This window comes from Papilio polytes, unplaced genomic scaffold (assembly GCF_000836215.1).
Source record: "Papilio polytes unplaced genomic scaffold, Ppol_1.0 DF823991.1, whole genome shotgun sequence".
NCBI classification, from domain to species: Eukaryota; Metazoa; Arthropoda; class Insecta; order Lepidoptera; family Papilionidae; genus Papilio; species Papilio polytes.
The window spans coordinates 119,262-133,574 of NW_013525213.1; the positions used below are offsets into that span (position 1 = coordinate 119,262).

General features: G+C 35.8%; 1 protein-coding gene across 2 annotated transcripts in view; it reads right to left on the reverse strand.

The window, feature by feature from the left end:
- The window catches only part of LOC106101416 (nephrin-like), a 61,478-nt gene that overhangs the window by 38,408 nt on the left and 8,757 nt on the right, over nt 1–14,313 (reverse strand). For both annotated transcript variants that reach the window (XM_013280652.1, XM_013280651.1), the window contains exon 2: nt 13,047–13,182. In XM_013280652.1, coding sequence (XP_013136106.1) covers nt 13,047–13,182 — 136 coding nt within the window. The remainder of the gene's footprint in view (nt 1–13,046; nt 13,183–14,313) is intronic.

A 14,313-nucleotide genomic window follows, 5' to 3' on the forward strand; every position in this document is an offset into this window, starting at 1 on the left:
ACTTCGATGCATTTTTTGCTAAACTAAAGATTGCACTACACCTGGCTCAACAAGGTTTTTAAGTTTGTAAAACGTTGTTGCCTGCCAGCGAGATCTCACTAAGTTTTATTCAATTTTCTCGCAGTCTTTTGAATCTTTCATTTCAAAGTTGTAATACTATTTAAGAATACATTTTTAAACTTACTTGGACTTTTAATGATATTTCACAAACAACAGACAAACTTATTATTTGTCAACTTTTTGAATTTGGAAAGCTTTTGAAGGAAAACGCTTAGTAGCAACTACATTTTTGAAAATACATTGACTGCATGTTGTTGTTGTGTTAAACATACTTCCAACAAATAATTATAAAAGCAGGTTAGAACAGTACTTGGTTTACAATAGCTTTAAAAGATTTTCTGTCTTTTTTTCGTACCCTTATAAATCTGTCGCAGCGATGGCTGCCTTTGATATATTGGATTACATCCAAAACTTATTTCAGCTTAACTCTACCAAACAAATGTATCCTTTAAAAACATAGTTATTTTAACTATGTTTTAAAAGGATACGTATCAACTTTAATAACTAAAGTAAAACTAAATTAAAACAAACATAATGTATTAGGTTCTGATTAAACTAAATACTCTGAAATGAAATTGTTTTTCTGAAGGCAGTACAAAATCGTTCAAAGCAAATTCATAGTAGAAGCGGCTAAGGTATAAAACCTAATTTGTACAATAAGCCTCAGATAGAAGCAGAATATGATAGTTGAGAAGTGTCCGCTGCGAGTATCTCCGGGGCGGGTTGTTGCCGAGCTCCACAAATGCTCGCTGCGGTGGCTATTTTTTGACTGTTCTATATTTTGAAACGTGAAAATGTTGAAAGTGCTGAGTGATACAGTGAGGCGCGGGTTCATTCAATGCATCTCCTATCTGGGCTATTTGTTTTGATCGAAAATGAAACTTTTTTCGTATTGTTACAAGTATCGCGTTGCCAAAACCGGGACTCAATGTTTCGCTCTGCTCGTACATTTTGCATTGATTACGAACTTTGTTCGATGCTAACATTGTTTCACATTAAAAAAGGTTTTAAGTCGACAAAGCTACAAATGATAATCACAATAAGGAAATTTACATAATTTAACGTCACTCATCATCTTCTTGGTAGATGTTTTATTACAGTTATTACTAAATTCAAACAGTCTCTACCAACAAGGTATCGATTTCGTTATTAACATAAATATTACATTAGGCATTAACAACACATCGTAGACATAAAATACAACGTAGACATGGACGTCCAGTTTGAAGCTCAGTAAATCATTAATGAAAGCGATTTCAGCTGCCTACTTCAAATTACCTGACAATTTATGATAAAGGTCCACGTTTAAGTGGTCGACTGTTCATATTAATTTGACGGCACAGCCCATCTATAAACCGCAGACCTCTTTATGCTTTATGTCTGACTTTGTAGTGAAACGAACAACTCTTATTATGTAATTTACTGTTATGTTGGTAAGTTTGTTACGACCATTGACTATATTTTCATCTAGCATCCAAATAAATGTACTGAAGTCGTGGGAATTTTTATAATTTTACAATGAAAACATGGAATACATAATTCGTTAATTAAGAAGAAGTCGCCTATGTGTTCTTCCAGACTACGTTTTCCATCTGCACCTGATTTCTTATCGTAGAAACATTTTGAAATTGCATAGTAATGAACTTGTCTATTCGACATTTTATATTTATAATATTAGTATGAAGTATAAAAAATTAAGACAAAGAGCCTAATTAAAGTATTTAAGTCTGAAAAAAAAGGTGGAAATTTTCCGGCGACGTTTTACCTTGACAATATAACTAAATAAATTAGGCTTGAAACTTTTTATTAGGCGAAGAGACAGGACGCCGGGCGCTTAGTATGCGACGCGGGGAACGCAATAAAGTTAAGTGGAGCCAGTTTTTAGACAGAATAAAGTAAGATACAAAGTTGTGGAACGTATTATCAAACTGTTTAAATTTAAACATTGTCAATATTGAACTGGACCTTGCTATTTCACTGTCCAATATTGTGTGTTAGTACAAAACCGTATCATGAGGAAACGGACTTCAATAACATGAAAATACCACTTTTGTAACTAGTTACTAGTCTAAATATTACCTAGGTTAATGCCTATGTTTCTTAAAAATAAGTCCACTTTCACAGGATTTATTGATAAAGGTAAAACTATTTTTGTTTTACGATAAGTGAAAAGGAAATATTACAGCTAAAATATTGTTGGTAAATGTATAGAATTGAGAGGAATGTGTGCCGCGTGGGGCGTCACGTACTTACAGAAATACAATCATATTGTCAGCAATTTGTTTGACAATCGCCGTCGACAGCCGCCAGCCGCCATCCGCCAGTCAATATCTTGAACGTTGACGTGTCAAGAACTCGGGCCCGCGGGAATTGCGCAACCCAACGGTTCATGTATTGTGCTCACTTGTATTCAGTTCAATATTGGGAACAGCATAACAATATACAATAAGTGCTATCCTTAGCGGCTAACTAACTGGTAATGCACCTTCACTTTTTAAAGCTCAAAATAATATAAGAAAGCATTTTGAATGGTTTACAATACTAGGAATTCTAGGATAGTCTGCGATACACTAATTTTCGTCGACAGTACAATGTGGTCGTGGTAAGTCGGAAATTAACTAAATGAAATATTACGCCCTCTACCGTCGTTTCATTGAACTAATTCAAGACCAGATTCATCAGGTTAAGGGTGCAAAATTAACTTTAATATTCGTACCCCATTACTAAAAGTTAGAACAAATTTTAAATAGATTCTTCATAATTCCAAAAATATTGTGAAATAAGTATAAACCTCTGAAACGTCGTTGTGTTCGGATCGTTTGTCAAATATATAGCTTTTCCGCACTTGACAGGCTTAGATAACGCTAGTCTGAAAATATTGTCCCGTCTCCGGCAAACTGCGCACAATACCTGCTCGGAACGACCGCAGCCGAGCTAAACTTGTCGATGTCGATGTCAACAACCAAACTCTCGATATATCGACTGGCTTGTGGTTGTCAAACAAATTGCTGACACTACGGGTTTTTGTCGATACCTCTACCCAACACTCTTTTTTGTTGCCCCGTACACGGAGCGGACATCGATCAGGTTGTACAGAACAATTTTTTTTTATTCCAGGGTAAAGTGTAATAGGACATTATCCTATTCTAAGGTCATTTTAAGTATTTATATATCTTAAAGTATGCGTATAAAAGGTTCTTTTTAGCGTATAGGTGATATTTCTTCAGTATCAAATAATTTAATGGCATTACCCGAGCCACAGAACTTTGTATCTTGTACTAACGCCGAGGCCACTTAACTTTATTACGTTCCCGGTGTCGAATACTAAACACTCCTTTTCTGTATCCGTTTCTCTAAAAAAAGCTTTATTGACCAATTTCTGTGGTTTTATAAAATCGCAACCAATTATATGTAGAAATAGAAAAACGTTATGCGCCGACATGATGACGTCATAAACCGGAAGGTGAAAATTTTCCGAGCGATAAATATAACTGAAAGTTTGTGCTGACGTGCGCTGAGAAATATTACAGAAATACATCTGACGGCGCTCGGGACAACCCCTCCCCGCCACACGAATATACAATCCTTATCGAGGCTTCTACGGGCATGACAGATGATCTCATATTATTTGATAACACTTTATGTATAGTTGTCATTTCTTAAAAACAAAAGTTAATTCAATTGTAAACAATGTCTTCTCTTTTATTTGTGTAGTCTATACACACTCTCAGTCCAAGTGAAAGTTGAATTATTATATTAACAGAGTATATGCAGCTTAAGGTTTGGACTGAGCCAGCAGTAGGTACTGTTTAGAAAACTGGAACAAGAGCTGTTGAATTATCTGGTTCACTTATTGCTTGCTTCTTCCAGCGTTTTATTTAGTCTTCAACAGTTTATGTTAATTCGTACTTTAAATGAAACACTTAATTCCATAGCAGCGTAACAAAGTATTTAATCAGATTATTTAACGCCTCACAACTTTATATCTTACGCTTTTGTCTAAACAAAGGAAGCGTCTAACTTTATTATGCTTTCTTCGTTGCATAATTAATGAAGTTTGCAGGCCGGTCTCACCTTGCGCTTCCGACACGAGGACGCAACGACGACGGTAAGGTTGTGTCTCGTAAAGCAAATGTTAAATGTTCCACACAGTAATACTTGTTATCCAATATCATTGAAATACAAATTTCATTGTAACAATATTAATAACAGTCAGCTTTAACATCAAATGTTAAAATTATAGCTACATTTATGCTTGTTTATGTATTCCCATTTACAAATTTTTGTTCATATAAACATAGGTTGGTTTAGTATTGCCAAAATTAATTTTCACATACTCTTTGGAAATGTCGATTTGTAAATCAAACATTTGGGCTTTGATTTCAATGTAATTAGTTCAATTGTGCTGTCAAATGAACGAGTCATTAATTGTTATATGTTTTAATCATTAATTTATAGGAGGTGTTCATGAAGTCGTTGCTAATTGAAAGCATAGTGATTTTCCTAAAAGTTCTTAGGCTAATTTATACAAATAATCCTAAGAGAGTTACACAAATGTAAAATCTTATAATGTATTAGGTACAAAAGCTTCAAGAAAGTATAAATATCACTGGAAAACATAGGAGTGGATGTCGTAGTGCTGCAACAGGAAGACACGTTGGAGCAAAGAAATACAAGATATGGGGGTGGGACAAGAACTTGGCTGACGATAAATGGCAGTAAGTTTGTGTCGACATAGGACACGCGACAAGGGGAAGGGGAGGGGAATGTCTCGCGACATCCAAGCAACGATATTTCAAAGTAACCAGTGAAAATGTGGATTTACAACATAGTTTAAAATCTCGTTTTGTTAAAGAAGAATAAATAATTGTTTTTAAACTATCACTGTTTTCTAATCCATTTGGTTCCAATGTTGGCTGTCATCATGACATGCGTGTCAACTATAGATCCGTTTGCGTGTTATTTCATAGCACCAGTAATGCCACGCTCCATTTGATAGAAACAGACATCAAAATATCATGCTGTTTACGTGTAAACGTAATGTATTTGTTGTAAAAACACGTTTAAACTGTACAATATTGGTGTTTACAATTGGAGGCAGCAGTGTGTGCGGCAGTGTACTCTACAGAGGTACACTCGCGCGCGTAATTACAAGCCCGACAGCAAATGAATTCCGTTTTCAATTCTGTCATTGGTTAATTGAATGCCTATCAAATGTGCGTTAGCCGCGTCACAGGCGCACACATGTAGCAAATATTTTAATTAACGTATTTACAATCTTTCCTTTAAAATTACCTTAATAATAAAATGTTTATTCAAATATTAAACGTTTTTTGTTACATAAATTTAAGATCACTAATAACTTATCGAATTTCTAGTTTGATAAAATGTGACAAAAAATTACAAAATATGCCTTTTTTGTGCGATGACAAAGCACTTTATGTCACAGATAACGTTTATAAAATTGCAGGTAATTTTGAACAAAGAAATAGTGTAGCAATTTCATCTAAGTTGTCTTTTTATGTTAATAAGAACATTTATTAGCAGTAAGGCGTAAAATTATTCTTCATTTGTTTCGGTATACCTAGCTCACAAAATATTTTTTTATTTTTACATAACATTACTACTGTATTTTGATACAAACTTTCAAATTCTCGTAACTCTTTATTGTATTAATTAAAACATATTTGATGATTTGAATTCTGGTCTTGCTTCAAGACAGGCAAATGATTGACGGTATATAAAGGAGATTTATGACGTCACCTAACATTTCTTGAGCATCAAATATACGAAGTAATCCAATACCATTAATCATCGGAAAGGAACCGCGAGGCTCGACAACCCGCAGTGAACCCGAGCGGACCTTGCCAATGAATCGAACACGTTTGTAATACACACTTACAAATATATCCGTATAAATTAGTTCGACGATTACCTTTTATTCTGATTTATAAATAAGCAAATGCAAATAATCATCATCAACAGCCTTTATCCACCCACTGTTGGGTATAGGCCTTCCCCAATAACTTCCATAAAATACGATTCTCCGCCTTCCGCAACCAACGACTTTCTACCGTGCATATATGTAATTAATATATAATTAAATTTCAAAATAGTTCTTATATCACAGTCAAACAAACATCGCTCTTGTAAGCGCCATAGAGTAAACGAAACTAAATATTCTTAGTTCGTGTGCAAACATGTCAGAGAAAGTTATAGGTTATTAATTCTTGTATTATGATAAGTTGACTTACGTAAGTGGGAAATCATAACAAACATATTCAAATAACAGAAAGTACATACATAAAAGACTGTAGTGAAAATAGAATGCATAGATAGTTGTCGTTACAGTTGGCAGTCAGTTCCCGCGGGAAGTCGGGAACTGTTCGCCGACGAATCTATAATGTTACGAGTTCAAAACGGATGAATCAATATCTAATTGCATTTGCATAACAAGAACAGATGTCTGTTGCGATTGTGATTACATCTTGTTGTTAAAGACGTAACATAATAGATTGTATTTTAATCACTATTGTGAATAAAAATATTTTATTCTTGTAGTTATAGCAAGCCATTTATCAGTCAGCATAAAATGTATGGACATCATTTTGCTAGTTATTATAAAATATATGATGCATTTAGAGTTTTTTAATTAGTGGACACTATGGTAAGGGATACAAGTCATGGCTTTGCGTATAGCAGAGTAACATTGCCGTAGAGTTGATATTCGTCTTGCTCAGATTAGTTTATCAAAGATATTAAGTCAGAAATAAGTAAGTCAGAAGAAGTGGAATACAAGAAATATATAACTTTTCCTTTAGTGTGAAATTATAATGAAAACGTAGAGGCTCAGAGTGGTATTATAAGTTGTAAAGAAAGTCTGCGAGAGTATTCAATATAACTTACGAAAGCGGCAAGAACTAAATATAAAAATGGAATAACCTTAAAGTTTCCTAAGTAAAAAAGTTAATATTTAAAGACGTAGCTTAAAGTTTTCTTACATCTGCGGCGAATGAGAAACGACAAAGTGTAGGTTACTTAAAAATAACTTATTCCAATATGTCACTTTAGTATCTTTACTAAGTCAAATTGGTAGCTTTGGTTACGCTAATAATAATTAATGTTAACTTTGTTATGTTAAACAGTTATTTCGTAATATATTTGGAACTCAATTCATCAGTTATAGATCCAGTGTAGAGTTTCGAGTTGGCGACATTTTGGACATCAAAAGGAACGCGTATTAAGACTTCTTTGAGACATACAATGAAGTCAAGTATAAAGACCAAGTAATATTAAAAAGGGCCAAGTTAAAACAATCAATTACAAAATGACTATGTAACTTGTAATAAATTCGTGTTAAAACTGAGCAAGCGTGCGATCCGGTGCGATTTATGTTAGTATGTTGCGTTGCGTGTGTGATGGAGACGGCTAATTTGTTTCGTGTTTTATGCCGTGACGCGACGTCAGTCACCACAGAAATCATGATTCGTAGCGAACAAAGATTTTTAAAAACAATTGTATTTATTGAAAAAGCTTAGTGGACAAATTAATACGATTCTTACTGTATTATTTAAGTACAAAGATATTAATTTGAGAACGCTAGAGAATTAGTGAAATATTTCTAATGCTAGAGGTGGTGTGTGAGCCAAGCGAAAAACGATTTCATTTATTCGACCAAGACTATTGTATTAATTTCTCCTCCGCCAAATCAACACCACAATGAGGCATCAGGCACACTATCTCATCAGACGAAACTCGAAATGACTACCACTTCACGTCTTTCTATAGTATGGTATTGCAGGCGACTTGTCAAATTCTCTTCTCTGCTTCTGTTACATCATTAGTTACTAGTATCTCTACGTGCTAACGATAAACAATGTTATATATTACGGAAATAATAAGTTAGCAAAGTGACACGTGCGTATGTACGGACACAAAACATGTAATTTCCTCCAAGGAAAGAATAATAACTGTTTAGGGTTCGTATTGTCTTTTTATGTTAATGAACACATAAATAACATGATACTAGAATTCTTTGTAATTTATACGTGTAATTGTGTTTATGTAAATGCTCTTTTGTTAAAGATGTATATTTTTTATGGTTCTAAATATAACAGAATGTTCTGCTAATTGACCTTGTAACTTGGCACAGACCCAAAAAAATAGACTGTTAGAAAAGTAGGTACACAGTCAAATATCTCAGTCCAATTTTTATATTTGTGTCATGTTTTAAAAATATAACAGAATGTTCTGCTAATTGACCTTGTAACTTGGCACAGACCCAAAAAATAGACTGTTGGAAAAGTAGGTACACAGTCAAATATCTCAGTCCAATTTTTATATTCGTATATAAAAGATATTCGGTTCTAATATCAAAGATTCAGATATTTTTTAATTTTTTCTACACAGATGACGCTTTCCCATAAAAATACTATTTAATTAGCAGTCAAGTTTAATAATACAGTACCATTTTCGAACGTATCGTAATTAGATAATTATACAAAGAACGTAATATTCATAATATATGTACAACCACCTTAACATGTTTCATTAAAATTATACGTGGATATGATATACGAGGGAAGTTGTGTTCGTGTACGTGGAAATGTTCGAATTTAATAATCTGTAATTCACACAATTAAAACTATTGTTAAATTGAGCAGAGCTCTACAATTTTTATATACTTCTGTACTAATAACTAAATTTGGTCGAAAACAATATATATATAAATAGACTACAATGAAAATAATTAATTGAAATTATTAAAAATTATAGTTAGAATATTCTAGTTAATGTGCTTGTATTTATAATAAAAAATGACTATTTCTAGCCTCGAAGGCCTGATAATATTAATACATATTAAGTCATAATGAAGCGTTGTTTTAGGAGATATTAATGTGCGTAATAAAAGTGATTTAGGAGTCGTAATAGAGATCCATCAAGTGCTAGCTGCGTGTCGTTAGTTTTGTATAACTTTTGGCGATAGGCGGCCGCGCGCAGGCGGTCAGGCGCGCAGGGATGGCGTATGTACTGTTAAGGAAGAATTACTTTATTACTAAAAGCAAGTCGAAAGCATTCTCATGATAACTAAGAAAGTCAAAAGAATAAGAACAAATGTATTTGATTATTTTAGTATCAATATGTATACATATGACACTATGAATTTGTCTGTTCTGGTCAATATGTACTGACAAGCTTTTATTAACAAATCATCTGACTCAATATTACATCGTAGTATTACGCAATAATAACCTAAAAAAAAAATCGTGGATATAACTTAACCGTAGTTATGAAACTACGGTTCGAAATCACAAGTAGAGAGATTAATATGGCAAACAGTGAACAACACGAAAAGCAGGTAAACCGTATCAATCATTCGGCATAACATAACCGACATTTCCTGCGAGTGCTCAAAGTTCATTCCGCACAGCCTTGGCGCTGCTCGCGCGCGATTAATCACCCCGCACCCCGCACCCCGCACCCCGCTCCCTCTAGCCCTCGCCCTCGGAAATCACAACAACAAATAATAATCTAGCAATATTTGTAACAGGGACAAATGTTTCCCTACCACTGCTAAACAAATCGACTATACTCGGAGACGCTGTGAGCAAATCGCAGTATTTTTTCTTCATTGTATAACTACACAAGCTTTTGCCAGCGACTCCGTCCATGCGGAATTAACAAATCTATATTAAGTAGCTTATCTGTCTTCATATCGCCAGCAGCTGTGCCGAATTTCACAGAGATCCGTCGAGGCGTTCATGAGACAAAAATATTCATGGCCAAAAGTATCACAATCCCAGAAACAACGGTATAGCCTGATATTATATCTTAAATTAAAACATACATTTATTCCATATAAATAAATTGAAAATACCTGAGTGATTTACTGCAAGTAATACCCTTGCATTAATAAAACCATTTATCTATTTAGAGGAATCCGTGTTAGGGAAAGCCGTGGTCCTTAAAGCATAATTAATAGTCTCCCGGATTAATTGTAACCTTCGTCCCTGAATTGATGCGGGTGAGATTAGCGTACTGCTGGCCGCTGCTCGCTCCTACCTATGAATTATAAAACAATGGAGTGCGCTCGAGACAGATTCTTTAATCGCTACCAAGTACTCCGCACTCCGCTCCCCGCTACAACTAGGATACAGGTGTTTGAAGTGGGGAATCAAACTGGTCCAGTCGCACGAATATGTGCTCGGTGTTTATCTTGGACGTTAATGTAATTTTATCCATTTTACGCTTACCAGTACCACCGAAGTGTTAAATAAATTTAAGCTCGATAACTTTACTCATTAAAGGTAGAAGTTAATTACTTTTAGAATGTTTTATGTTGACAAAGAAAATCCAAAATTAAAATATAACGACGACGCGACGGTTAGCTACATTGAATTTACTGCCTACATTTTATTTTAGCAAAATGTTTTTAGGTAAAGATTATTATCGCAATAATTACCATGTTATGAGCTGTAAATAAGGATTAAGCACTTACAAGTTACGAAATCTAAAAAGTTGGCTGCCATTCCAGGACATATATTAAATTTATTTGAAACATGTGTCCAAATGGCTCCATTTATCGTCGTTCCCGACATGTGCTCGGTCACTTCCCAACTTCGCCAACTCATTACACCCCGCACCCCGCACTCCGCGCCCCGCACTCCCCGGCCAGTTCGAGCGCTCCCTAAATATTCTAAACGGTCCGCAACATCAAATCGCTTATTTGGTCCAACAAAGCCGGTCCCGTGGCCGTGTACCGGTCGCAGTAAATCTAGCGGTGGGATAAAACAGTGCGCAGTACCCCTCTGTCAGGAGCGTCATCCTCCGCAGACTGTAATCCTGACGATGAAATATTGCGACCCTCCGGCGACACTGTTTGAGGATTAGAAATTACTTTGCGCGTAAATAACAAGTAGATTGATGATTCCACTTAATTTAACGATTCTATGTCCTTGGAGAATTTTGCTATAAAAATATCTTAGACGTAAGCACAAAAGTTAGTGTAATCCATCAAAGCGGTTGCCGGAGAATATGACCTCAACGATGTAGTCGCGATCTCAGTTCTCTGTATATTTTTATCGCATATTTAAAAACATTGATAATATAAAAAATATTATAATGTACGCTAAAGCGTGTGACGTAAGAAATAGAAATCAGCATTATACTAACAAATATGACTCTCCTTGTTTTAATTATATCTTTCTTTTGATGATTATTTGCTGTAGCAATACAAAAGGAAATATCAATATCACAAACGACGTCATGACATGGGTAAGAATTTATTTTGCGGAAAGCAAATATTCCGGGGCCGGAACAACGTAAACATTATTACTAAGAGCGAAGCGCTGTTGTGTTCGAGGAGCGCAAATTCAGCACAAAACACAATGGCGATGCCCAAAAGAGCAGCGCCTCTCCTCCGTCCCTCGCCCGCCGCCCGCCGCCCGCCGCCGCCGGGCCACTAATTAACAATGTACAATACACTATCGGCTGCTTGTTTGTAACAAAATATTACCTATCACGGTCATTAAAGATTATATTGTACAGTTAAGAGCCAATACACTACACTACATGATTGACAGAACACGAGTAACAATTACCTACTATTTAGCTATGGTTTATTAAGCCTACAGCATCCTTCACACGAATAAATCGTTATTGTAACTTATGTAAAGAAACTAAAGAGTCTTAAATGTCTTAAATTAGTTATTTGTATGAGTATGAAAAGACGTATGACCTACCGTTCATTAAAACACATCCATGTAATTGTGAATTCTATTCAAGACAACAATGGAGGCAGGTCTTGCGACGCGCGACACCGCTGAAAGATTTATGTGTACGGCGAGAATTTGCCCGCCTTTCGCCCGCCTGCCCGCCTACCCGCAGGCCCGCCTGCCCGCCTGCCCGCCTGCCCGCCTGCCTGCCTGCCCGCCTGCCTGCCTGCCCGCCCGCTCGCTCCACACAATTAACGCGCGCGGGAATTAGAAGCGTGAATACACCAGCTGACAAGTGCACCTTCGCACATCTTATAATTGTACCTTTTATTACAGCCGTTGTAAGAACACTAACTGTGCATGTACCCATACTTATATGTATATCTGTACATCTAATAAAGTTTTTTTACATATCATGAACATGTAAGAAGGTATATTAACGATTGAGGTCATGATATATAATAAAGGAATATTACGTTTTTAGGATGAATTTAATTTCTTGTAAAAAAATATCCTAACGTGATAGTCGGATTCCGATTTTCGGATGTTATTAAGTTTTTTCGAAGGCAACATCGGAGGGATATAATGTTTACTCACGACCCAATAAACCTAATCCTTCGCGAATGGGATATTCAAATAGCACAATCACGTGACTCCGGGCGGAGTTTATTTTGCGCCTATCGGAGCAGCCGTAGCCGCTTTGCGCTAGTTTAATCCGGTTCTGTGATTGCATCGCTACGTCTTTTCCAATTAAACTTACGACACGAGCTGAACATTTAAATTAGCTCCGGCACCTTCAGTAGACAACTCTCCGGCTGGCACTGGAGCAGTGCACATTTGGAGGACTCCGTGCGTGAACTCGAGTTGATATTAAAGTCGAGCTAACGAGTTTTATAAGTTGGTTCACTAAATAAAGTGCGACTATGAACTAATTACCTTCTTTGCATGGAGCCTCGAGTACTGCTTCTGAATTTTAAATTTCTCGAATTCTGAAGAGGATTTTCGTAGACGAATTGATTTTAGAGTGAAATAACATAACAGTCCTCGGAGAAATCGAATAATATTTAGTTATTTTCGAAGTATACATACCATACCAATATTTTTGATGAAATAGAAAAGATAATGTTACTACAGCAATGATATGATAATTTTGTCATAAAGGAATGTTTTGAGAAATTATCAGTAGAAATCTGATACGACGTCAGCCTTTAACACCAAAATATTTTCTACAAAAGTAAACAACGAAATAGATAGTGAATAGTAAGGTCTTACCTGTAGAGCGGAATGCCGGCATCGTCTCTGAACCAGAAGACCATGTAGACCTTATCGTTGGCGGCGGTGCCCAGGTCGCAGGGGAACTGCGCCACCATGCCCTCCACCGCCTGCACATCCACCGTCCTCACGCCCGCTGCGCAAACACAACCACACATTATAAACGTTATTCATACATTGTGGTAGCAGAGCCAGGAAGAGCAACGTTTTAACATATTAGAATCTTTACGTCATATAAAATTGTATTAATTCAATTTTAACTTTTAATTAAAGCTTAAAGCAAGACATAGTGCTTATATGATCCCTTCAAAAGCTCTCTCAAAGTTACATAAACGATAACTTGCGGTGGCTTCCAGTAATACACTCCCTCGAGGAGCCATTAGAGCGATAAAGTGGCGCGGAAGTCGCCTTTCGAAGGCAACCTCGTGACTGCGAAGGTTCGGGTCGCGGACTTCCGTTCAACCTACAACTTCCAAGTTGTTGCTTGCTCACAGTATTACTGAGGTCAGTTATTACTTGACATTTTACAACATAAAATTTTAACAGTGTTTATTTTCTATATCTTTGAAGGAAACCTTCGTTGGCGTGTTAATTAAATTCGCTTAATAAAGTGTAACATAACAGAATACGTGTAAAGTGGATGTTTAATTACACATCATCAAGTTTCTCATTTGATTTTAATCGTATAGGTAACTGATAGTACTCAGATTAATTAAAATAAAAATGTAAAAGAAATTTGCTCCCTGGCCAGCAATAAATCAGGCTGGGTTATTTGAGGGCTCGCGGCCGCGACTGCTCGCTTTTTAATCGTATTGGCAGTTACGACACCGTGTTAAAATATCAGATACTTAATTTACGTGCCTGAACAATGATGGAATAATTATTTATTTATTTGACACTAGCTTTCGCCCGCGATCCGTCCGCGTGGTATTAAAAAAAAAACAAAATTAAGTAGTCTATGTGTTCTTCCGGACAATCCTCTACATCTATACCAGATTTCATCGAAATCCGTTCAGTAGTTTAAGCTACAAACTCTAACAAACCAAATCCATCTAAACTTTTGTATTTATAATATTAGTATGAAGTATGATGATATAATCCTATCTATAAGAAGACCATAGAATATCCTTCAACGTTCTTCTCTATAGGTAACTTTAAGCTTAGCTGGAGATTTAAATTGCTAAGGTAATGATTACTCTTGTTAGTTTATTGGTTACTGTTATTTCTATGTAATCAAGAGAAGTACCAGTGCGGGTAGTGGGGGGAG